We start from the raw sequence: 27,310 nt of genomic DNA, 5'->3' as shown, positions 1-27,310 counted from the left end.
ATGAAAGCCCTGTGTATCATCGCATGTTATCAAGCCACATCCTATGTGTAAATGTGGAAGCTTGACGTGGCTCACACTATGAAGAAAAGGGACGATGTACTGTAATCTACACTAAGAGATCATCAATCTCATTCTGAAGCAGGTTAAAGGTTTGACTCAGAAACAGAACCGCACAGGTTCCCACTGATCAAGCAGAAAATTAACATGTTATCAGAGACGGTTGAGTTGGAGTAATCAAGGATCTCTGATGTTATTTCATGTATCATTTGACTGTGTAAGTACAGAAGGAAATTCTATCTACAAGCCAGAGCATCAACCAAAACAGAGACAGGCTGGTAATCCTTGGTGAACGCCTGTTTCCTGGCAGTCTTTCAAGATTCTTGAATCCCTCCAGACACTCACACACGCTCACACTCTCTTTCTGTGATTATGCATTCAGCCTTTGGTGGTGTTTTGAGTGTTGCTACAGTATACTGTATGTCATCATAGGTGCACAGATACAGGCACCAGCGGGGCTGTTCCTAAAAGCCTCACATTTTCAACTTGGCTCTGGTTGATGTCGAGGCCTTCTCTACCATCTGGTCCCAGTACTTTTCTCTATGTTCCTGGCAAACTAACTAGACTTAACATAAGCCGTCAGTCCCTTGATTAATATTAGGGGAACCTCACTGGTAATGAATACACTTGTCCTTTCTGTTGCGTCGTGGTGGTGTCCTCTTCTTCTTCTGTATGTAATGAGTAACAGTGATGTAATGGGGAAGTGACACATAAGGAAGCTGCACCAGGTACCTTTAAAATGGTTGACTAACCTTGCTGACTCAGCTGCAGACTTGATATCTACAAAAGCAATCAAAAGCAAACAAGCACACACACACACACACACACACACACACACACACAAAAACACACGCACCCCTTCATTATACATCTCCACAACCCTTGATCTAGATACAGTTCTCCAATCAGTGTTCTTTAAAGTTTACCCGACTCTACCGGACTTTACAGAGCACCGTCGATTCTATAGGGATTTTATATAAATCAACCACGAGAACCAGTGAGTTCAGGTGTTTAAAAGCAACTTAAAAGTGAACATCTATTGGCTAATTTCACCACATTTGTGACATAAATCCTATAGACCTACCGGTGCATTTCATTGGGTGTGTGGTCCCTGCACTGACTTGCTCACACAGTCAGATTTGCTCAGACTTAAAAAGCAGGAAGTGGTCACAAGCAGGTGTTCGCAGAACAAACAAAAGTCATACTGCTACTTTCGTCATACCCTGATAAGATGTTTCACCTGAATGCCATCGGAGTCATAGGCAGGAAGGTGTAGGCAGGAAGGGGTATGGAACAGGAAGTCATCTAAAATCACCTTCCTTTTTGTCAATCAAACTTTTTGTTGTGCTGTGTAGGATCCTTCTCTCCATTACACAATGAGTAGGCAGCAACACGCAGTGCCTGCCACACCCACACTGTCAGACCCTCCTACTCTCATGGTAAAGGTTGATTGCTCTTTAGTGTGACTTCAAAGCTGATGTGATTATCAGTGATTGACAACATAATGTAGCTTCAGACAGTGAAACTACCGCAACATTACAGTGCAGGACCACATTTTGGTAAATGCATAGTAATGTTTTTAGTCTGAAGCAGACATTCAGCAGTGCAAGCACTTGCACAGTATGTGTGTGTGTGTGTGTGTGTGTGTGTGTGTGTGTGTGAGTGTGTGTGTGTGTGTGTGTGTGTGTGTGTGTGTGTGTGTGTGCATGTAAGCGTAGGTGAGTTGGGGCGGCGGCTAGTGCCTACTCTTTTCAATCCAGAACTTTTTCCAGTGCTTTGAGTGGAAGAATACAAAGTCTGTAGTGACCTAAACTGAACACCAGAACTGTGCAACAAGGTGTTTCAACAGGCTTCTACGGGATAGCCTTTCTGTGTACACCTAGCACTACTACATTTGACATGCATTTAATTTTAACAAATAGTTAAGAGGTTGTTTTACTAAAGATACTGGCTTCATTGAGCACCTTAAGTGTCATAACATAACCGTGGACGTACAGTAGGCTAGTCTTACTGTAAATTGGAATCTCAAACTCAAAGGCAAACCATGAAAACTTAAATGGAGGGAAGTAACGTATTCAAGCGTGTTCACTTCCCAGACAGACGCGGTTAAAGGCGGAAGCTGAAGCGGTTCTTCAACATTTTCACACATACTGCAATTGCTCCCTGACCCCGAGAGAGCCTACCTCGCCAAGCTTCACATTTACGCTCCGCATTAATTACGTAGCCTACACTGCAGCATGTAGGCTAAGTGGCCTGTCACAAACCCAGTACAGAGAATAAAAGAAACGACTGAGTAGAGAAAATGAAAACGTAAACTTCTATTGCAATACTCCGAGTATTGGAATCGAAGAGTAATTGCCTATGTTCGAATGATTTTACCTGAACGTGTGCGCGCAAACATTGTATAGGTTGTGCTACCTGGCATGCATGCCCACCTAGAGTAAAACAGTTTTTCTCCAGCGTTCAATCTGGCGTGACACGGCGGTGGAATTCCACACATAGCTCAAAAAGTGCTTGGAGCCACCTTGCAATCTGACAAATAGCCTACGAGACAGTTGTGATGTAACTCACATGAAGGAACTAACAATAATGTAAACATTGAACATTCGATTGGCCACCAAGCCACTGTAGCGACAACGTAAGTGCATGTTTACTACAAATGTATAGCCATTACACGCTATGTTATGCAACAGAAACTGTGTTTAGTTTTGGTATCGACAGTACGTTGGTTAGTTACATACCCCAGTGCGTTTGGATTGATCAAATGCATCCACGACTCTTTAACCAGCTGTGATTTCGTTGCGGTAGGCTGTCCCCTCTCGCGTTGAAGGCTGCGATGGAAAGCTTTTTGTTTTACTATTTACAGACGCTTTAATTATTGTGCTCAATTCGATCGTCTTCGTTTAGATGCATGAGCATGTCTCTTTGCTTCCTGTTTTTAGGTCGTGATGTTTCAGTGGGGTGGGGCATGCACTCCGTGGGCAAAAGAGCTTGCTTGCACACGTTGAAGTTATCGTAACCTTATCTGTGTCACGAGACCAACGGAAGATTTCTCTTTACAGAATCGCGACTTGTTTACATCATTGCATAATGCTCATCTGACATGGTTGACCAAGCAAGTTGTCACTATTACGCATCCACAAAGACCTAATTAAATATTTCTGTCTATCTAAAATATATCCCTATAGCCTAATAGTATGGTCTATCCGATGTCCAAGTGGAAAATTGATGCTATGATCAAAGGTTATAAAATGGTATTTCATGGAAAAATAAGGGTAATGCCTTGTTTTTTTTCTTCTCTTCACTGTTCAATAAAACGCATAATGAGTAAGCCCGCTTTGTTTCTCTTCAGATGATGGCGATTCTACGGCCCTGCTTACAATGTGAGAGTAGAAAAGGAAAAAACAATGCTGCTTTAAAACAGCATTCAGTAGCCTACTTTCTAATGTCACAAGGATGGCACCCAGGAGCTCAGTAAAAAAAAAAAACGTCCTCTATAAAGGTGGTAAACCAAGTTTCAGAATCCCTATGTGCCTATAAGTACTGTGATGTAAATGATCTGCAGAGCGCTACCACCGGGAATGAATGAAGCTTTGCTATTCAAATAGGCAAGTCTGTGAAGTCAACTTAATGACGCCCCATGGGTGCATAGACTTCAGCATATAGTTTCTAACCAACCTCGGATCCCAGACAAGGGTACTGACGTGTAGCCTTTGACCTCTATATGTGTATACATCCATTATTCAAGGAGGAGCACTCCTAACAAACGATATGGAGTGTACCTACAGAGTAAATACAGGTTTGCTATCCTGTAAATTGAGAGGCTGATCTCTGACTATTTTGTTACAACAGTAGCGTAATTACTGTCTGTTAATATGAGCTTCATAGTCAGAGGTCTTTAATCAGTTTTACTGCTTTCATTACTGGGCACACAAAGTGCTGCTTTCATTTATTCATGTAATTTGTGTAATTAGTATAGGTACAACTATTACACACCATAACAATATGAGCACTTCCTGAGGAACAAGCCTTGCCTTGTTGACACCAGAGCCTTCTCAATTGCCAAAAGTTTGAATGTGTATTCAAAGCTAAAACAATCCCAGATACTGTCTCAAAATACATGACTTGTGGTCGCCTCTAATATCAAAGGTTGACTGGTCACACAGAAATCATTTTCAAGTTGTTCTATTGAGATCTCTTTCATAACCATGTGAAAATATTTTAAAATAGTGCAACTCACCAATGCTATTGAGGTTAGGTCATATTTGTTAGACCTGATCCATGTTAAAGAGGTAATGGCAAAGACCCTGTGCCCCTGTGATGGTTGTCTGATATTGAGGGATGGAGAGGAACCTTTCGGGTTTAGTATGTGACATGAAATAAAAAACCCTCTTGTCCCCCTTCACATCAGTACTAGTTCATCAACTACCTTGTAGGCAAGAGTTAGTGATTTGAATTTGGATATGGACGGTCACGGCTATGCAGTAGGTAGCCGGTGCAGCTGGGTGAGTAGCGGGGATAATGTGCCTTTTTGGGTTGGCTGAAGGTCAAACGTGAAAAGCAAATATGACTCACAGTAAGTCATGAGGCATGATATGCATACTTCACCAGTGGTACTGTTGCACATCTGTTTTCTTGGTATTTATTTAAACTTGAGAAATCTTTTAAGGCTATAGCCCAGATTTATGATGGCGTTTAGCATATAAATTCCTTGAACTGAAACCAACATTATGTAAAAGTGAAGAATGTCAACTGGCATGACTGTAAAAGCAAGATTGCCCTGACAAAGCCATGTAAGATTTCATGGCAATATATAGTGAGGTTTACTGGAACACAACCCAAATAGACAACACAGACTTTAAGTTTGGGTTTATAGTGATTGTTGACTATATAGGTTCCTGCCAATCCTATATGGCATATTTTACCTTGTGACACACAACATTGTTAGAGGGCAATAATAACAATAACAATAAAAATTGAATGAAGTAACGTTGTTCTTCTTTGACCAGGTGCCTGTATTCCATATGGTCAATCGTATTTCCTGTTTCATGAGTTTACTTTCCAAATTTGCCTTTAAAAAAGTGAGCAGAAAGCATTTTTTTCACGTCACGGCCATGAAGGTCAAGAAGTGCTACATACAGTATAGGGATTGTGTAGGCAGAACTCAGGCAGGATCCATGTATACAATCCTGTTCTATTCAAGGCGTGAGAGGAGGTGGAGGGATAATAAGCACCCAACAAATACTGCAGTTTACAGGTACTGTAGGTGGAGAATAAGTAACCTGACAGAGTATGATGCTAGAGGCATTGCAAGTTCAGTCACTCATATATTTCCCTCATATTTCCTTTTTAGAACATCATTTGCCCAGTCTTATCCAGTCTGAATATACTATTGTTACAATTAGACTGGCAGTTGATGTCAAATGTCATTCAGTGATGTGGTTTTGACAGGATCTGCACATGCAGGAGTAGTATACTCATATTTACCCTTTTGATCCCGTGAGGGAATTATCCCAATCCGTGAATTAGTGAAACACACACAGCAGCAGGATCGAACCGGCAACTCTTCGATTACCAGTGTGAAACCATAACCAGTAGGCCCCAGCTGCCCATACATGTTGCATTTGGGGGAATAACCTATTGTTTATGGTGTTGATGCATGCATGACGGAACAGACACTAATAAACAAAAGTAATCACTGGTTCTGACCAAATTTCACATCATACTAAGTGACTCAACAATTAGGATGAATACAGTTTAATGGTCAGGTGTTACAGTTTAATGGTCACTTCTACAAATTAATAGGCCTACCAATACAACTGGTCAAAACTGTCCTGGATTTATATCAATATTACAACAAAACTCTAATAACAAAAATGCCAACCACATTAGCATGTCACTTGAATGGAAGAGTATTTATTGCACAGTGTCTCAAATCTATTTAAAATCATTATTTTGTTCAGACAGTGCCAAAGACAAGCTCCTTTCCCTCCATCCCTACTCCTCAACATGTTTGAAAATATGCTTTTCACATAAGGACTCTTAAGGTATTCAGGTAAGTAATGAGTGTAACCATGTTACTGTATTCATTTTCCTTAATATTGTTTTGGTAATAATACAATCATGAAAATGCATAGAGTGATAAATCAATGTGAAGTATTCTCTAAATATTAAATATTCTTTGCTCTGAACAAACCAAATGCATTTTTGCTAAATTACATTTGGAACAAAATTGAATAAGACTGAATGAGAAAGGCCCCCTGAAGGGCAAAAGTATTTGTTTGTTTGTGTGTGTGTGTGGGTGTGTGTGTGTGTGTGTGTGTGTGTGTGTGTGTGTGTGTGTGTGTGCGCGCGCGCGCGCATGTGTGCGTGTGTATGAGAGAGAGAGAGATTTGTAAAGCTTACGTTTCCATACAGAGTTCTGAGTAAGCATGCTGTTTAAAACCACTTGAACTATAGGACAAGGGCCATTGCGGGCTATCTATCTATCTATCTATCCATCTATCTATCTATCTATCCATCCATCCATCCATCCATCCATCTGTCTGTACCTCTGTATCTATAGCTCTGGAGTTCAGTACAGGGCATAAAGCATGATACATGTCTGTGCCAGAAATGTTAAATGTTCAAAGTCATTACATATAATTATCTATTTTCAGGACTTAAATGGCTTGGCCCACGCCTGAGTGCTTGAGAACTTTCAGCCCTGTCAACGACATAAGTAAACTTCATTCGCCAGGAGAGAAAGTGAAATATTCAAAGATTCAAGACTCAAGTACACCTGGAGGCAAACACGAGTTCAGTGTGATTGAAATTTATGCTACAATGGGTAACTAATTTTATTTTGTTCAATGATGGGGAAGGCGTTTGTAATGTAATGTACCTTGTCAGCACAGTAGGGTTTGTTTTGGAGGGGATGCACCGAAGAGCCCTGGAGAATGATATCGAAATTAGGTTTGCAAATAACTCAGAGAGTATTCTGTAATAACAACAATCTGCTTTGACATGGAACAGACAGATCTACTGTTCAATGTTGTTTTGTTATTACATTATTATACAACTTTATTGTCATTGTGCAAAGTACAAGTACAAAGACAATGAAATGCAGTTTGCATCTAACCAGAGGTGCAAAAAAGCAGAAAAGTGCAAATACAAAGTACAGACAGGTGGTGCATGCACAGGACAATAAATATTAGTACAGTGTACATATACAGTTGGTTTACAAAAAGTGTTTTAGAGTAATATACCGTTTCTCTCAGTCGCTATAATGCTGTTCTCACATCACTATTAAAGGTGAACTACAGTATGCAAGTTTTTTAGCTCATCAATTTGCCTTATCTGATCAGCTTCAGAGTCTTCAGCTTCAGAGAATGGTTATTTAACTTATTTAGGGTTGAATGATGGCTGTCTCGCTTCCCCTATAGCGCAAGTGAGCCGAAAAACCACGCTTGCAAGTTTGTGTTACCGGGTCGGTGACACTGACAAACAGAAAGTTTGCAAACTCGTGATCATGATCATGAAAAGGCAGACTGACTGATTGAGTAGTGTTGTAAAATATGCACGTTAAAGCTGTAAGGGAAGCTCTGCAGAGAAACCTGTAAAACGAGAAAACACGTAAAACGAGCAAACAGCGAAGAAATCGCCAAACCTGCGTAGTTCCTCTTTAACATTTGCACAGCAGTACAAAAACTGTAAATCAAATAAATATGTGCAGTGTATTAGCAGTTACCTAATAAGAGCAGAATAATTATGGCTAATGTGAACAATGTATGAACAACATGTACAAGGTAGTAGCAGTAACATTATAAGAGCAGAATACATATGTCTATGTAATATGAGCAATGTATGAACTACCTGTGCAAGAACAATTTTGATGCTGTGTATTACTAGCCTGGTCATACCAAACCCTCGTACTAATATGGTGCAGAGGGTCTGGACCTACTCCATTCAGAATCGATTTCAAGCAGGAGGCGTGAACTCTGTTGAAGTTTGAAACGATTGGTCCTGATTTTACCCAATCGCTAACGTTTGGTCATGACAGCAAACGTGCATACTGTATGCTCGACGTCATCGTTAACACCCGCCTCCCCCCATCTCCCCCATCCCCCCCGTTCGCTGATTGGTCCGGTCGGAATGCACCTTGAGAAATCGAGTTCAATGGGATCAGACCCAGACCCCTGGTGAAGGGAAATGAAAATTGAACGGAAGCTTATGGAGGGCTATGCCAGGCTAGTGTATTACTGTAACAGAGTAAATTATAAGAACAACAAAATATGGATATTCACATGAACCATACAGTATATACAGATGTGTACAGCTGTGTGCACTGTGTATATGTACATTATTTACAGCTATGTCCAGTGCAGGTAACATTGTACTGCAGAAACAGTTACGAGTAATAAGTGTACAGTATGTGCATGATCAGTAGTATGATGAGCAGTCAGAATATGGCTATATAAGTGTAATTACAGTATGCACATTTGTAAATAAATATAGCACGATGGGTGGGATAGGGTAAGTGTAATTGTATAGGGAAGAATCATGTTGTGAAATCTTATAAATTGTCGGTAGTTTCCAATGTTATAGTATTTGAAGTTATCAACACAACATAGCCGATCAAAAATAATCAGATGTGTGAAGATTTTCTTATCAGCAATTTATTAAAAGATAGAAGTTTTTGTAATGTTACTTCTCCAACATCTGATCCTGAGAAATCGTTTGAACACCAGTTGTATAGAATAACACTAGGCCCATTCTTCTTTTCTTAATGCCCTTGACAAGAACAAGACCATTTCTCACTCAACAACAACAAGAACAGAGGGAGAGCGAGACAGACGGACAGGTAGAGAGAGAGAGAGAGAAAAAGAGAGAGAGAGAGACTGTTCCGAGAGGACTGGGGCCCTCCACCCACCAGAGCATGACAAAACAAACACTCCAGTCATTGGCAGCGAGCAGGGTAACGGACAGACCGGACCAATGCAAACCAAACACAACACATTGCCGCCCACATCAAACAACACACGGGCCATTAGAGTATTATATCAACCATATGAACCATATGCACTTATGATGCAAGTGTGACTTTCTCTCCCCTTGGCTATCTCAGGTTACTTTGTCTCCTGGTTTCCTTCCATCCCATAAAACAGTCACTGCCTGCCTGGTGGTGTGTGTTTGCGTTGCGCGTCATGACCTGAGCAGACCTCTGATCCTTATCTGAGCAGGCCCCTGCGCTGTGCCTGCGTCTTCTGGCTTTAATCACGCTGAGTGGGGACTCAGAGGGGAAGGTTATCTCCGAGAGAGGAGAGGGGACGATGCATAGTAATAACCATGGATGAAAGCGTATCATTCTCCACATGATGAGGCTTTCCACCAGCAGTACTCTGTTCGGGCTCGGCGGAAGTGGCTATCAAGTCAGAGCTCGGGGGATGAGTGCATATGCATTGGTGCATGGACCCTTTGTTGTTATTGTTGTCATTTAGGGTTTTGCCTTTTCATGTCCATGCCGTGTTATTGTGCTGGTTCCGCAGGCAGTGGCTGTCAAATCTGATCTGACTGACAGAACTGTCAAAACCAGACCAGCAGCAAACCGTACGAGAGTTTATAAAATAGAAATAACACATGCTCACTAAGTTTATTAATCTATATGATGTGCTTTTATTTTCATAGACTCACATACAGTATGCAAGTGGAATGAACGTTTTTTAGTTTGTGTGAGGTGCTTTTGATACACTTGTTTGGGCTAAAACAGACAAATAAAGGTGCATAAAATAATATTGCATTTATTTATTTATCATGCCCTCCGACCATCATCATTACTTCCACTGTCTCAATCTCGGGGCATTTTTGTTCCTCGCCTACAAAAATGACTTCTGCATCTTTCTAAACCAAATCAGAACCCACAGCGAATTGGAGTACACACTAAAAATATCGCATTAATGGAAAACTTCAAAAGGACAGCCACTGGCTTTAGAAATCTAATAAGGAGTACAAGGAAAACAATTTGTTGTGATGGGTTAACACACGCATTTGTGAATGGATTATGTAAGATGGTGCCGGAGCAACACATTTTTGTGGACCGTGTCGCTTGCTTCTCACATTTGATTCACAAAGATTCACAAATCAAGACCACATCTACTGTAAAACGTGTCAGTCTCACACGCATCACGGGGACCAGCTGCATCTTCACATCAGACACATTGATTGGGTCCGTCTCAAAAAAGCTCTGCTTCTCATCACTCCAGGCATGGCTGCCAAAAAAACAACCAAAAATAAGCCTAGCGCCAAGATGCTGTAAATTAACTAAAAATATTCCTCTCATCAGGCTGACTCGACTCAGCCGAAGATGGTCTTGAATAACATCCATTGCCTTCATTAGCAATCACTAAAGGAACATTATCTTCATTATACATGTGGCTAGAGGTGCACTATTTCCTCGTCCCCCTCTCATTTGGGCTAATGTCTGGGCTTGACAAGAGTTCACATTACACTGCCATATTCATTTACTGCGGCTGGGAGTTTGGATAGCAGGGGAAGCAGTGAAAGCTTTGTTTACTGTACCCATCCCAGTTGCCAATACTCTCTGGATTTATGGCTCCTGAATGAAACAAGAGTGAAATAATAATAATAACAAAAAAAACAAAGTATTAAAAAAAACATTGCAGACTGAAATAGAATTAAATATTATTGATGTGTGTTCGTTGTATTTGTCTCTGGTCTTCTGTGGTTTATTTGTCTCTTGCCTTCTGTAGTTTATCATATAGCATATTTTCCTGGATTTCTCCTTATTGGTATAGTAAGTGGCAGATACCCTCGAGATATTGAAACAGTGATAAAATACAATAGACCTTATTGTATTGGGAAAACGTATCCGCAGTGAATCAAAAAACATGTACTACCTGAGAGCATGAACGAAGAAGCATCAGCTTTCCTCATCAAATGAATGGGCCTGAGGGTCCTTCTCCCTCAAGAAGTGGAGGAACTGTCGATGAAACCCACGTGCAACTTAGCATAGCTCTTGCGACATGCTTGCATTTTTTTTGTCTGTGGTTTAATTGTTTGCTTAATTGTAATGATGAATTAATACTAATACAGAGACAGTCCTCAGAAGATGAATGAGTGTCCACTCTGCATAATTACATCAAGTATGTGTTGCCCTGGACAACAGAATATAGCTCCATCTAGTGGAGACTGTGGCATCACAAGAGAGAGCCACTAGGACTATACCTCCAGGGCAACAGTAGACAGCTTCAACAGATCAGAGGTCTAAATAGACATCATCAACAGCCATCATTTCTGATTATTTCATGATTTTGTTTTTTGTCAACCAGAAACAGTATCATTTATGCTATCTAACATATGTCTGAGACATCTTTTACCTTGATTATATTATATGCTCTCTTTATTATATTTTCTGTGCTTTAATTGTGTTTCATTCATGTGATGCCCTAAAACCTTGATGAGTTCTAACAGGCTTCATGAAAAATCTTTCCAAGGATCAGTGTAACTCAAAATATGATGCACTATGATAACGTGTACTGTTACTGCATCACGGATAAATATAATTTCATCAATAGTACAGTACATTACTTTGCAAAGTGTTGTTACACCTACAATGCTTGGCAGACAGCTTCTATGTGCACATGACTACACTGAACACCCCAGCTCTTCTACAGTACCTCTGGACTGGACTGGTGCCGTTGTTTCACTGTGCTCAAGTCTGTAGACCCTACTGAGACGGAGGACTGGGAAGAGGAAAAACCTTGTGCATCTCCAGACTGACCTGAGAGCATGACAGGAACATGCTCTGCTCTCTGCAGTCTTCTGCTGTTGCCATAGTTCCTGGGGCAGCAGCAGCAGCACCAGCAGCACTCGCTGAAACCCTCGCTCGGTGCGTTTGATAGCCTCTCACAGCTGGGACTGGGAATTGTAAACACGGGGAGCTGGAACAGTGGAGAGAGAGAGAGAGAGAGAGAGAGAAAGAGAGAGAGAAGCAGGGACGGATTGTGGGCAGTTGGGGAGACCCCTGACCTGACAGCCCTCACTGCCTCTAACACCTGGGCATCTTCAGTATCATCACACACATCTAGAGGGGTTGTCTTCTGGCCACTTAACCTTTAAGTAACCAAGCAGCGATGCGTCACTGACACACAGACCTCTACTATCTGGACCGTCAGATTCCACCATTGTTTGCCAGAGGGCTTGTTTTCTTCTATGGCAATGTTCCAAGAAAGATCGTGCTACAAATGTGTCATCCTAATGATAGCATCCAAATGTTAAATATCATCAGTCTCTTGAAGTAACTGTGTGGTTAAAAAAGATGATATGTTTTATTTCCAGATATTACAAGAATAATGAGTAAGAGACAAAGAATCTGGAGTGCAGGTTGGTGTCATGCCTAAGGTCATAAACACTGTGATTCAAACTGACTCAACAGGACTTACATCTGTCCGTTTTTCTGCTGAAAGATAGCTTGGTCAGCCAATACACTTGGTAAAACTGTTTTTTCTTATAGAGGTAGATAGAGGTAGATAGTATTTGTTTGTTGAAAATGGTCTGTCACCAATATATTGAGAAGGATTGTTAAGAACGATGACAGTAAATTAGCACGGTACTGGCACACAAGGGAAACAAATGCTTGGAAACAAAATGATTAATGAAGTCAAAACCACAACAAATTGAATGAGGCACATTTACAAGTGATTGAATTACTGAACCATCCATTATTACTAACATTAGTCAATCTGCCTGTTGAGAGAATGCCCACAGGTGACCCTGTGCTTGACATTTATAGACAAGAGAAAGCAGGACCTGATGTGCTTGTCCATTTATTCTATACTCGCATTATGAAAGGTAGTCTATCATACTGTATGTAGAGAGGTAGCCTATATTGTAGACATTGTCTACATCATTGGTAATGGAATTGACATTTGCTTGCTTGCTACAAAACACTGGGAGCTATGCAGCTATAATATGCCCTGGAGTCTATATATTATCATTCTGGCATGAGAAAATGAGTGAAAGGGTGGGCTGATAAAAGTAAAGGGGCAGGATGATTTGGGTATGGGCTGGTAGGACTGTGCGCTGACATGGGAGGGGCATACCGACCCTGAGTATAACAGGGGGAGAAAGGTTTAGAGGGGAAAACGCACCAAGCAGCAGGCGCGAGCAGAGACACTTGGCGCCAAGAGGAGAGGCGGCACGCTCACCAAGGACGACGAGGTCGATTGAGAACTATACCTATGAGAGGAACCCGGTGATTTAGGAAGCATCTATGGAAAGATGCCGCCTGGCAATGTTCAGAAACCGATAGACAGCCAATGATTGAAACTCAACTATCCCAAAACAAAAAGTCTGCAGTTAAATGACTGAAATACATTAATACAAGAATGGCAGTGCTTCATACGAGAATGCTTCTGTACTCATATACCTTGTGGTTCGGCTAAGAAGGAACCCGCAAAAAAACTGAGACACTAACAGGGGAAACCATTTTAACATTATCGTGCGCAATGAACTCGTCGGAGTTGACTAACTTCGGTGATGGTGAGGGGTTTTTCAACGATGGTGAAAGGTTTTTCAACAGATCGGAGCAAAAGGCGCTGTCCGATCAACTTTTATTTGGGATTGGCATGGACAACTTCATTACGCTTCTAGTATTTGGAGTAATTTTCACGTTGGGTGTGATGGGCAACTCCATGGTCATCACCGTACTTGCCAGGAGCAAGCCAGGAAAACCCCGGAGCACCACCAACATCTTTATTCTAAACCTCAGCGTCGCTGACCTTTCTTACCTGCTCTTCTGCATTCCGTTTCAGTCTACAATATACATGATGCCAACATGGGTACTGGGTGCCTTCATATGTAAATTCATCCACTATTTCTTTACGGTCTCTATGCTTGTCAGTATCTTCACTCTGTCTGCTATGTCCGTGGATCGCTATATTGCCATAGTTCACTCGAGAAAGTCGTCCTCCATCCGTGTGGCGAGACATGCCCTGGTTGGGGTGGTAATTATTTGGATCCTCTCCCTGGCAATGGCAGCACCTGTGGCTCACTATCAGGATCTGTTCGAGAGGGACAATAATACCTATTGCTGGGAAGTATGGCCCAACCAAAACCACAAGAAGATCTACGTGGTGTGCACGTTTGTCTTCGGTTATGTCTTGCCCCTTTTACTGATATCTTTTTGTTACGCAAAGGTAAGTCGTGACTCTCCTTAAGGCGCACGACCTTAAAGTACACGAAGTGATTTAATACATAAAGAAATCAATGTATGAGTGTTGCAGTAGCTCTTTCATTTATTTTTCCATAATAAAGCATTCCCTAAAACAACCTTTAGTAAAGTTATATCTGTTGTTTTCATACTAAAAGTCGATTTTTGTATTCACAGGTCCTAAATCACTTGCACAAAAAACTCAAAAACATGTCTAAAAAATCAGAAGCATCTAAGAAAAAGGTATGTGACCGAATACACTTAATTTCAAAAGTAAATGTAAAAAAAACAGGCCGACTGGTAATGTGATGTGGTGATGTAATGTTATGATCCCTGTGTGATGTTGGATAACATTCAGAAGAAAAAGGTCCAGGGTTGTTTCATAGTATTAGCATGCCTGTTATTCACTGATAGTGCTATTTGTGTGCTTCATCAAATGATTTTCAAGCACAGCAATCAAAAGGCAGGTCTAGGGGACATAAAGGGGAATTCTACATTCCTTGAAGTCCTTGAATAAAACTCAGAACAATACAGAATTACTTGCAAACACATTTTTAGCACAGATATATCTTGCATTGTATTATTACTGGTAATCCATTAACATACAGTACAGTACTCAATCACTGGTCATAAATCATCAGGGGTGGGTAGGATCTTGGAAGCAATCATGGCAAGACTGAAAGTGTGGTGATGAGGCAGAAATCACAAAGAATCTTCTAGATTGCCCATCGCAAATATGTCTTTGCCTCTTGAAAGAGGTTTGTCTTACAGTGTGTCTTCATATTCATGTTATTATGAGAGCATGCATTTTCTATGCACCTGAAAGAGAAGTGATAACAGACATTATTAGGCAAAGGTATACGCTTTGTAGTGATTCACACAGTTACCATTTTAGTCAGACCAGCTAATTTGTAGACACACTATATGTGAATGTTCTCTGCCAAGCAACAGAGTGGAAAGAACAGATGATTGTAGTTGTGTCCATTAGTGCATTTTCATGGCTGGTCATAACTCTTGCTTCTGCTCTTATCAGGGTTGCGGCTCAATCATTTATGGACGTTGGTCATTCTGCATGTTCAGACTAAAATGTCCTGTGCCACGAAGACCTCAATGTTGCATGTTTTTTCTTTCTAAAATTGGCACTAATAGCTGAGAGCTCGTATACATGTTTCCCTCTCTACTTTTGGGGGCCATACCTGTAAGAGGCATTGCTGAACAAGAGATGAGTATATCATGGTGCTTTGGCGTAGTGGTGAATATTGCGACTGCATGGCAGAAACGAATTAAGCACACACAGTTAATAGATATGTGAGGCTGTGAATTTGAGGACAAGCTGTTCAAGGATGAGTTGTTACTATTAACGGTGCCACTTGCTGTAGCCTAATGCTGTGAAAGTCCATGTCACAGTCAGCTGAGGAAATATGACTGTCTGCAGACTCATCATGTTGTTATCAGGCCTAAGCACACATTACAGATTTGGACAGCATGCTTTGTTGCTTTTTTGGATTTCCCTCATTTCTTTGTAAATAAAGCACCATAACTAAGCCCATCTGCACTAGTTTGCCCATTGGATTGCTTAGACTGAGTGCAGAGAATAGCTGGTTTGGCTTGGTAGCTGGCCATGGTCCTGGGATGCCAATAGCGGGGATCACATTCGAGTGATTTACACTGACACCCCCTATGGATGATGGGTAATTTAGAGCTTAGAGCTAATAGTGAAATGGAGGAGCAGGGGAGGATGTGGGAGGCTTTGCAACTCCAACGTAATGGGTAGTAAGGAGGGTTTTATTCCCTATGAACGGAATTGGGGTGAGTAATGGCTGTCAATTAACTCTAAGGGCCCCTCCCGAACTTTGTTTAGAAAACATCATTTGTTTAAACAAGGAAATTAGCAACCACCTTTCTGACCATAGCTGAAGACAAAGAAAGTACGACGAATTAAGGAATGTAAAGGGTAAAGTTACAATGAAGAAGAAACAAATGTATTCTAATTCAGTATTAATTCTGACAAGGCAAATGCTGCAATGAACTATAGAGCACAACAAAGAATGTTATAAAACAACCAATATAACGGCTGTTTCTTGGTTAGAGCCTGTAGCCTTCTGCCATAGATCACGACTGTCATAATGCTACTCAGTCAATACTCATTTCATTGTTTGTTTTTTTTGATTGTTTGTTTTTGTACAAAAGCATTGTTAATGTATTATAGTGTCTTTGCAAGGAGGCCACAAAGTGCATGATCCCATGAAGCAAAGTGACATGTTAATAAATAAATAGATGATACTCAGAATGAATCAATAGTCATCAAGGTTGGAAAACTACTTTTCAACTAGCAGAGGATAAGTGTGCTGGATGATTCCTACATCGGTTCAGTTGGTATTGGATGAATGTTTGCCCAGTTTATATTGGCCGTATCGAGTGCTTTCTGAAGAAGTATTGGATGAGTGTTTGCCCAGTTTATATTGGCCGTATCGAGTGCTTTCTGAAGAAGTGATGTCCAACTGTATATTAGAATCAGAGATGTGTGGAATCAATAGAGGTCCTGCGTACAGCACTGAGGGAGCTGGTGGTTAGCCACAACAAGCAAATACCCCATGGCCCTCACCAGTATTACATGACCTTCACTGGCTGGGTGTGGACGGGTCATGTTTGGTTAGTGACATTTTCTCTTCGCCTGTTCTCTCTCAGTAGTAATGGGTGGCCTTCTAAAAAAACAGTTATAGTTTGAAGGTAAGATAAGATAAGATGAGATACTCCCTTAATTGTCTCCCAAAGGAGAAATTTTCATTGTTACATCATCCAAGACAGTGAAGGAAAAAAGACTCACAGACAACCCCCCCCCCCCCCCCCCCCCCCCCTACATCATCAGTACCCCTGCAACCCTGCACTAAACCTGTTCGAGCACATGTGGGGAAAGCACAACCACTGTATACAGCCATTTATCACAGTAACAGACAATCTCATCACCCTAGTCCTGCGCTAATGCTAAAATACACAATAAATAATACCATCATTATTTGCCAGAGAGAAAATTGAATAAAAGTGGATGAAAGATTTCAATTGGTGGCAATAGCTGAGAAGGTCCCTCCCTCTCAACAGTAGGCATGGATGTCTGCATGGATAAGAGGCTCCATATGCTGGTCTATCTGCGGGTCTTTGGAGCAGGTGGCGGAATCAGTCATCTAGCCTCGCCAGCTTTTGAGCGTCACCGTCACATGAATGCGATACATTTTTCAGTCTTCCTCCTGGAGACTGTTTTCCCGTGCCTCCGGTGTGCACTCACTCTTTTATCCATGTCCCATGTAGTGTGGTAATTACACATAATGATGGCAAATCAGTCAAATAACCTGGGACCAGGAGGAGAGAGAGAGAGAGAGAGAGAGAGAGAGAGAGGAAGAGGCAAACAGACAGATAGACAGACTGACAAACTCTGATACACAGAGAGTAGACAAGTGAGCATGGAATAATTTACTGTAGATTTTTGGTGGCTGGAATCAGGTTTTACCATGATGATTTGGACAGGCAAATCATTTGCCAAGCACTTCAAGAACTATAATGGAAAGTTGAAAAGACTTCTAAATAAAAGAGATTACAGCTCTGCTACTGATAGTCCTGGGTGCACAGGTCTTACCTAAATCCACTGTTGACTCTGTGTGCCACGTTAATCTGTGTAATGGTATGTGTGAATAATGGAATTCACGGACCACTGGATGTATGGATGAACGTATTGATTATTGATCAACTGACTGATTTCTTTTTCTCCCATGTTGACTCTCTCCTTTGGCAGACTGCTCAGACAGTGCTGGTGGTGGTTGTGGTCTTCTGCTTGTCCTGGCTGCCCCATCACGTGGTCCATTTGTGGGTGGAGTTTGGGAAATTTCCACTCAACCAGGCGTCGTTCGTGTTCCGGGTGACGGCCCACTGCCTGGCTTACAGCAACTCCTCAGTCAATCCCATCATCTACGGATTCCTGTCGGAGAACTTCCGCAAGGCGTACAAACAGGTGTTCAGGTGCCATTTCACCAGCGAATCTCCCCTCAATAACATCAAAGAGATCAGAAGCAAGGCTGACACACCACCCTCCACCAACTGCACCAATGTATGACTGCTTGGCAGGCTTGGGTTGACTGACATTTGTGCCTTGTGTGCCACAAAGTAGGCTCAAGACTAGTGAGGTTGGCTGACAACCCGGTGGTTTTGCCTCTGATGAATTCAAGAAACGGACCAGTGTTTATAAACATATAGATCCATGTTTGTGCTGCAACATGTTTAACTGCTCTGAATAGGGCCTAAATACGTATAAAGCTTTCATACAGGTACATATAGAGTATATACTGAAAAAAATATTTTCCTCCATCTTGCCCACTCTACTAATATGTTTATTTTCACAATCTGGCTTCACATATAGTAAGCTGTAGTACTGAATATATAAGCCTACTTATTTCTATTGAAGCAAGATACCTTTATTAATGCATGTCTAGTTGAATAAAATATATACTAAAGAAGTTAATTTCCTTCTGCAATTTTTGGTTTGATGTTGACTGCTGGATACAAAACGTCTCTTTCATTGCAATCTGTCTATCTGTGGTTGTCAGATTTTTTAACAGCGTCTATGGCCTTTATAATCTTCACAGAAAAGCATTAATATCTAGAGGGTGAAGTCTGAAATCATCGGAAATCAAATCGTGAGATTGGGGGTGATCTAAAAACAACAGTATTCTGTGTATTGTTCTTGTTATATCATGATTGGATGTTAAATATGTATCTGACATTTTGATGTTCATGAGCGCATAGCTAACTGTTTCCCTCAATTATTCAGGTAAACAAACCAGGTAAGAGTCCTTTCATGTTTGCGCTGACATGTGAGACTGTCCAAGGAGACACAGGACAATCTCTCCAACAGAGACGGACTAATACTATCCAATTAGATGCAGAACACAGCAACATTTCAGTCATTTTAGCCATAAAAATGGAGGCTTCTTTATTTCTACGGGTCAGACAGGAAGATGACAGGAAGATTGGTATGCATTGTTTACATAATCTAGAAACAGCTATCAGACATAATTTAATGGTGGTATTTATTTATTTATTTGCATTGTAAAATCACACACCGTGAATATGATTTGTTTTTCTTTTTCAAAAAGTAAGGATGAAATGCAACTATTTGCGTGAACTTACAGATCCATCTCCAGAGCAGGATCACTGTTGGCAGGCAGCCATAGACAGAAGTATGTGCCTTGCTCTCTTCCCCACTTATTTCTGCTTTTGCCTCTCTTAGCTGCAAAACACTGTGTGACAATGACAAAAGCCATGGAAAAAGGTCACGAATTCCTTTTTCTTCCCGACCAAATGCCGATTTTGAAATCACAGAAATGAAAGAGACAGTCAGACACAGTGACAACCCCTCATGCTTATCACGGCACTTAGAGTGCCAGCGAATTTTAATTTCAGGCTCGAAACAATTTCTCCCATGGGTGCTGCGCAGAGGTGGACTACTGTACCGCTGTCCAATGAGCCCAAGTTGACTGTAAGAGAACCTAATGGGAACAAACTGTAGATAGAAAAGTGTGCAAATCTTTAACGACCAATGGCCCATGGGAGATGAATATGCCCAATTTACAGTGAATATTCAGGTGGGAGGCAGTGGTGGTTTTGGGGACAGGACATCCTGGCTGTGAACCAACGTTTATTTTTAGTGTGCTCTGGAAAACACGTCCTTGGAGACATTCAGACAGAGGACATTCTGGTTGGTAAAGCCAATCTTGGAGGAGATGAAGAAAAGAATATTGGTGGTGACAAAAAGCTAGTGTGTGTTTGATGTTCGAGACATCTGGATAAAAAAAAACGTTTCATCTATTGCAATCTTTTACCATGTCTGAATGTTCCAATAAAAGGAAAACACTTTGATGTTTGAAGCTTCTTTTTTGTGTAAATTTTTTTATCAAGATGTGATATACTTTGATGTTGATGAAATGTAGCATGTGTAGCCAACACATACTGTATATTAGTCAGCATTCTTCCATATGGAGTCAAACTTGACAAAAATAACAAAATGGCTAAGGGTTTACAAAACATTTTTTGCCTGTTACTGTAAATAGCTATTCTATTTGATTAAAATGCATCTCACATACCCTCTCCAAGCAACTTCCTCTGGCATGAACACACATGAGTTCTTCATCATCAAACACCTGGACAAGAAGGTGGTATTTAAACGATTTGTAAACATTCTGTGCCAGTAACAAATGGTTCCATTAAAATGGTTTCCGAGAGAATAGAATTTGCCAGCAAATGCCACTGTGTTCACTGAAGCATTTGTAGATGTAGAGGTTCAAAGTGCAGAATGACATGATTTGTTTGTCAAGAAATGTATTGTGTAAAAATAAAAAATGAAAATATATATTATATTATATATCATATTTCATTTAAGTTTTCAAAAGAGACTTTTTTGTATTGATTAATAAACAAAAAAAATGCTATTTGTAATTTGCTGTTTGCATGTATTTATGTTGGGTTGTTGTTCGAAGTCCCAGGGCTTAGAACCCTGGAAGTGTTAACAAGCTCTAGGTGAAAATTCCAATTTAACAGGAAGAAACCCTAAAGGGAAATGGTGGTGGGATACACATGGATCAAAGCTAGGATGAAGAGAGGTGGATAGAGAACATGAGAAAGGAGAGAAAAATGCTACATGCACAAAGCTGAGCATGGCAACATGAAAGTACAGTTAAGTATAGGCAATGCAAGTAACCACAAGAACAAACTGTGCTGTCCCTGTCTGGACACAGAGATATGTTAAATAAAAAACAATGCAAGTTGTGTTGTTGTTTTCAATGCCAGTTGTATTATTTTTAACACATGCTGTGTAATGAGTAACAAAAGCAATGTGTTGAAAACTCAAACTGTGTTGTTCCTCTCTGGACACAGAGATACGTTAAAAACAACGAAACTTGTCCTGTTTTCAACACGTTTTAATGCAGGTGTGTGTAATTAATGTTTGTAAATAATGTTAATGTGAAGAATTACTGTAATGGGGCTTTTTGCAAATTGGAGTGCACAAGGCCTTATAAGCCTGAAACAGTAGTGGCAAACACCTGCCCGTTGAACACAGATATAAAGATCGTCAAACACCTAATGACTACTCACAGTCACGAGCCGTTGATGTTTGTATTTGTGTTGAGTGGGAACGGGAGCCAAAGTTGTGATTGCATCTGTCAGTACTAATGCACGGACACAATGGCTGGTATTGTAGAAAAAAGCTTTTCTTGTTTCAATACTGACCCTCTCCATTGGCGCATGACAAATTCAGTACCTTCTTGCTAAAAGTATTTTGAAAACTGATGAAAAAAGGGGATTCCTACATTGTGGTATACTTGAATGTGTATATGAAGTGATTTACAGTAACATCATTCATGGTTATGATCACTTTGAATCCAAAGCTGTCTTTTGTTGGTGAGCAGATCATGAATTAAAGGAGTCATAGAACGCATTTTTTGACCATTACAAATTGATCTTTGAGCCTAAATAATGTCATATGTAAATTTGTGGGGCTGAAAACGCCCCAGGAGCACTGCTAGATCGCCTATACAAGGTCATAAATAAGCCTTGCAATGAAACAGTTTGTTTTTCCCGCCCACTCAGCAAGTTCATGAATATTCAAATGAGATGCGCGCTGATTGGTCTATTGGCCGATGTGTCCTGAAAGTTGATTGGCTCAATCCACCGGTCTGAAGCTAGAGCAAAGTGAAACTACGTTTACTGCTGGTAAATAAAGCCAAAGTCTTTGATAAAGCTATCAACAATGGATTTAAATAAGAAATACAGCCGTACATGTATAAACCGAGTCAGAAGAAGGTTCTGACGAAGATGAAGTGCAGCAGATTCCCCAACAGAATGAATGTGTTAGATTGGTAAATTTCTTAATTTGGTAAATTATTAGTATAGTAACTCTCCAAAGTTAGCTGTAATAACGCTAGCATTACAACGTCTCTGCCATAGACCACATATCTAGATACTAGCATCGTAAGAGCAGTTTAACAAGAATTATTAATCGAAGTATGCAAATGAGAGGGGGTGTATCTAAAGGGGGATGGGCGCCTATTACGTGTTATCTGAGCTCTGTTCAGATTGGAGCATTTCAACACGGCTGTTTCTATTTCCCAATTTGCATACGAAAGCAGGCGGGGGACGCGGTAAAGTCTTTGGTGTTGTCCTTTGGACACTGCTCGCAGCCTAAATTCAACAGGAACAAGGTGAATGTGGTTTTGAATTCTAGGACTCCTTTAAATATTGTTTGTTTATAGAAAACAGTGTTACTATGAAGTGCAGTGCTGAGTTGTTTGCTTTATCTTGGCTAGACAGTAGTGCACCCCGGAAAAGATTAAAACCTTAGGAACCATGTCAGAGTGAGATGCAATGTGTGTGTGTGTGTGTGTGTGTGTGTGTGTGTGTGTGTGTGTGTGTGTGTGTGTGTGTGTGTGTGTGCGCGCGTGCATGTGTGTCCACACACTCACATGCAACAGACAGATTTGTCTAGATGCCTATTCCTTTGTAGACTAATATCCATGTTTTGTTTTTCAACCTTCCCACTGTGCCCTATAATGATTTCAAATGATCAGGTCCGTCTTGCTGCTGATCCCTTTGTGTTGCCTCTGTAACGCCTACACCTCCTCAGCTTTAATAGAGCTTCCTTTCATCTCCTCTCTCCTTGTCTCGCTCCCTCTCCTCCTCCTTCCTCTTCCTCTTCCTCAATCTGTCATCATTTCCCTACGTCTCTTTCTTATCGCTCCGTCACCCAATTCACAATCTTGATTAAACTACTGTCTTGTTCATTTTTAAACCCCTCACTCTTGGCGGTCTGTTTTGCAACCTTTCCACTTTGTTCTCCCCTCTCTCGTCTTCGCTCTTCTAAGTGCGTTCTCTCAGCAGCCTCAGAAGCACTGAAATACTTTGTTGTGTCATCTAACTATTGCAAAAAGATGCACTAAACACAGCTTCCTTAGCTCCCCTCAGCTACTCCATAAACACTTGAAATTCCCCTTGGGGATCAATAAAGTATCTATCTATCTAACACCACCATACATTTCTCCAAACCCACAATTATCTTGCACGGCATTGCCGACCAGGGAGAAAGTTCCTATTTTTAGGTGTCCGTGCTAACATGTGTATTTAGCATATATAGGCTCATTACACTTGGTGCTATTGACTGACATCAGGGGGAGAAAAAAAAAACACACCCACTAATGATCTATAAAGTTATCTCTGTAGGGACACACTCTTTCCAGCTCACATCCTTCCCAACCAAGACTTTTTTTGTGTGTTGTTGTTGATGGTGTCACTTTAGTTTAACGGTCCCTTTGGGGCTACTACATATCATCATGGAAAGATATATTATATGGCCCAGAGAGAAGTCAAGTATGAGGCAAGCCCAGAGGTCAGTGGCGGAGGGAGTCATAATCTGTGTGTGTGTGTGTGTGTGTGTGTGTGTGTGTGTGTGTGTGTGTGTGTGTGTGTGGTGTGTGTGTGTGTGTGTGTGTGGTGTGTGTTCTTGTGTGGATGCATGTGTTTGCTGCCAAAAAAATGGCAATGAGCGTGAAAACCTGGATTTCACCCTAGAGGCCAATAGCACAACAGCTGCACTTTGGTAACAGGCAAGATTTCCCGAGGATTTCTATGAGATGTCTCTATTAAGAGAGATTACCTGTTTTGTAGTCACTGTCATCCTGTTCCAATGGTGTCTGAGGCCTCTAATCCCAAGAAACATGCTGTGATATTGAAGACATGGGTTTTTGAGTACAACAAAAAGCTCCTCATCTAAACATGAACATCATCCCTCGGCTTACACATCTCTATACTTCTAACAGGTAATGGGAGCTTTGTATATATGGCGCATGTGAAACATACATACAGGACATGTGATGGGAGCTGTATTTATGGCACACTGAAACACAAACAGGGGTGGGGGGGTACAAGAAAGCAACGTTCTGCCAACTCTGAGTGGTGGATGTGCAATTGGCTGCCATGTCCAGGTACCAGCCCTGAGGTCACAGTGATCGTGCTGTAGGAGAGAGCTGCCCTGCTAAAACCTCCCAACGCAGGAGAGAGAGAGAGAGAGAGAGAGAGAAAGGGAGAGGGAGAGAGAGAGAAAGGGAGGGAGAGAGAGAGAGAAGATTACGCCAACAATGTGAGCATTCCCGCAAGAGGATTACTGAGCCTGCATGGGCTCGATCCTGACAACCTCGCAGGTGCTTTGACATATAATGATTACTGGGCCTTCTCATCTCTACCCAGTAAAACTAGACCAATAAGATGGAAGGGAAGAAAAACAAACAAAAAAAAAGAATGTCAATATGCAAAGCAAACAGTTGATTTCTGATTACTCATCCACGCTGATAAGCTAAGAGGCTGATTGATGTTATCTTTGCATAAACTTTGCCTTGGATTGGCGTCGGGGATGCTGGTAGTTTATTTCTGCATGACAGCATAATTAGGCAGCCGCCGGGAAAAAAGATCACTCTGTGTGAGTAAATATGGTAATTAGCTGACAGCCATGTTCATGTTATTTCAACATGCCACAATACTCATCAGTCTGTTTGTGAGTCTGCAGCTGTTGCTCCGGAGGGTTACATGCTGCCACTCAGACATGCCACCACTACGACATGCTTCCATTTAGACATGCCTCTATTTCGACATGCTGCTATTTAGACATGCTGCCAATCCGACACATTTTAGTACCCCCATTCCGACAGTTTACAAATCCTATTTTTTTCCAAGTCAATTTAACGGACCCTATGAGCCCGACGGATGCAAAGTGCGTCAAAAAACACACCCATTCTTCTCTGTTACATTGCTCCGTGATTATTAGTCACAGCGAGATGAGACCTATATTGCATGAAAGAGCAGAACCGGGGCTTTCCAACGAGACTAGACACGTGTCTGTACGATCAAGTATAAAGTATAAAATAAAATCATGAATTTAAATCAAAGTATATCATATTTACAGTCTATATTGCTCTGCGTTCACGCACACAGCCACTGCTCTCGCTTGGATTACTCCGGGACCAGGCATCGCACAGACATGACAAGCATATCAAATGAAAGAGGAGAAACAGAGCTTTCCGTTGATACCAAACACATCGATCCTTTTGTGTTATAAAAACAGACGAAGTGACAAACAAATAAGAATGTCATAGCTTCGGCTCGCTACTTTCGTTTGATTTACTCGTGAAACGCCTGGTCAAAAATATATGACTTGCATGTCAGATAAAAGAGGAGAGCTAGAGCTATCCACAGATACCAAATACAACCTTCTAGGCCATAAAAAAGACGAAGTGACAGCAAAATAATAACTGTAACATTAATAGCCTATTAATTACCTCATGTCGGAATGGCACGTTGTTTGAAAAAAAAGTGAAATACCGCCACTGCGACCATGAAAAAAAAAAATGTCGGAGTGGTGGGACTTTTTCCCATAAGGAGACATGCCTCCACTACGACAATTGGACGTCAATGTCGGAGTGCTGGTATGTCGGAATGAACGGCGGATACCGCTCCTATGTATCGATGAAGGAAAACGTTGAATCACGACAATGCTAAACACACAATGCATTCACACCTACATTGTCTTCCCTTCAGCCGTGACTAACAGTAAGAGAAGGCTTAATGAATGCCTGCCATTGAGCCACCTGGATGCCCTTTCCTTGGACTATACTTGCAGATTACAGTGGAGACTGCCAGCGAGACATTGTTTCTCCCATGAGACAGTTTGATGCTATGACTAGGAGCTGACCGACTGAAAGGGCCTAATTTTGGGATCTGGGAAGTGGAAAGTGGGGTTTCCACGAAACTTAAAGAAAAGAGTTCTGGCACGGCAGTAATGCTGGTTTGGAGAGCTCTATGACTTGCGGTTTGGCTAGACTTTTTGGACAGAGAAGGGTGGTGAAGAATTAATGGCCTTCATGAAATTCTAAACCACTATGAGAAATTGAAATTGTGATTAAGTTGGACATTTTTACAGTGAGAGTGATACTGAAATCTTAATGAGAAGGTAATTTAGGGAAAAAACAATGGGAATGGCCACTGCAGCTAGGGGTCGAATCACACCACAAAGCGTTGTATCCACATGGCAAACAACATCAGGCCTACCTTAATCAGGGCTGGAATTTGACAGCGGCAACGAAGGCCTTGGCCGTGATGGCCCTTTGGAAATCGGAGGTTCACAGGCCACTGTGGCCTTGGTGCCCGCTTCTTTCAATATTCTGCTTTGTGTCCGGCGATTTTAATTTGTAGCCTATGGCCTGTCAAAATAGCATTCACAGCGCAAATTAATGTAGTCTTTGATGCAGTGGAGAAAGTGACAGCGCACGGCAAGAAAAGTCCAATATTCAGCAGCCAGAAGACAAGGCAGGGAATGTAGATATTAGGTAGCTTTGGGAAGCAATGGCCTAATAATCTAATGTCAGTTCACATGGACCAATTCCCTTATGTTGCTGTAATGTAGTAATGTTTTCTGTTCCAGAGTGATCCGGTTTAGCCTGGCTAACGCCTCCCACTTCTCAAATGAGACGTGGTCTGGCAACCAGACGTTCATTTTCTCGTATTTGAAAAAATGCCCAGATCCGTTCATTGGGCGCCACGGATGTCTATCAAATGCGCATAGCTCACCCAACTCGTTCGTATGCAACGCTAAGGGCTGCCGTAAATCCTTTGGCGTCGAATAAAGACGCAAGAAGGCAATGGAAACTTCTCGGATGTTCTGTGATTGGTTCGCCAACATCAGGCGAACATTTGGCCGTTAGTTTCCAGACTGGCTTAGCAGCGGGATTGAAATCACCGCGCAAGGCAGTATGGGAAAACCCAGGCTAGATCCGGTTTAGAACTTGCAGCAAATTTCACGTGCATGTCTCCAAATTTGGGCTTTAAGTTTCACAATGTGTTTAAATTGTTTAATAAGATTTTATAACAGGCAAAATACCAAATAAATGTTACAAATATCACCTAGATATCTGTAAATACTAAAATCAGAGGATATAGGCCTATAGCTCGTGACTA

General features: G+C 41.3%; 2 protein-coding genes across 3 annotated transcripts in view; one reads left to right on the top strand and one right to left on the bottom strand.

The window, feature by feature from the left end:
• LOC134082573 (myelin basic protein-like) overlaps nt 1-2,999 on the bottom strand; it is a 50,733-nt gene extending 47,734 nt beyond the window's left edge. Inside the window, exons 1-2 of one of the 2 annotated variants that reach the window (XM_062538386.1) lie at nt 2,799-2,999; nt 810-837 (exon numbers count right to left, since the gene is read on the bottom strand). The gene's annotated coding sequence lies outside the window, so the exon portion shown is untranslated. The remainder of the gene's footprint in view (nt 1-809; nt 838-2,798) is intronic. The other variant, XM_062538385.1, reaches the window with a different exon arrangement.
• A 10,471-nt stretch (nt 3,000-13,470) lies between these two features.
• Nucleotides 13,471-18,458, top strand: galr1a (galanin receptor 1a). Its single transcript, XM_062537666.1, has 3 exons — nt 13,471-14,252; nt 14,444-14,509; nt 18,054-18,458. The coding sequence occupies exons 1-3, from the start codon at nt 13,563-13,565 to the stop codon at nt 18,369-18,371; spliced, it is 1,074 nt and encodes a 357-aa protein (XP_062393650.1). The 5' UTR covers nt 13,471-13,562; the 3' UTR covers nt 18,372-18,458.
• The last annotated feature ends 8,852 nt before the right edge of the window (nt 18,459-27,310 follow it).

This window comes from Sardina pilchardus, chromosome 6, assembly GCF_963854185.1.
Source record: "Sardina pilchardus chromosome 6, fSarPil1.1, whole genome shotgun sequence".
Lineage (NCBI taxonomy): Eukaryota > Metazoa > Chordata > Actinopteri > Clupeiformes > Clupeidae > Sardina > Sardina pilchardus.
The sequence above is the reverse complement of the archived record's forward strand: the minus strand, read 5'-3'. Positions and strand labels throughout refer to the sequence as shown.

Excerpts from the sequence above, each read along its gene's own strand:
- galr1a (XM_062537666.1), top strand. The coding sequence starts at position 13,563 with ATGAACTCGTCGGAGTTGACTAACTTCGGTGATGGTGAGGGGTTTTTC. Across the intron at positions 14,253-14,443 it reads TATCTTTTTGTTACGCAAAG|GTCCTAAATCACTTGCACAA; the intron begins GTAAGTCGTGAC and ends TTGTATTCACAG. Across the intron at positions 14,510-18,053 it reads CAGAAGCATCTAAGAAAAAG|ACTGCTCAGACAGTGCTGGT; the intron begins GTATGTGACCGA and ends CTCCTTTGGCAG.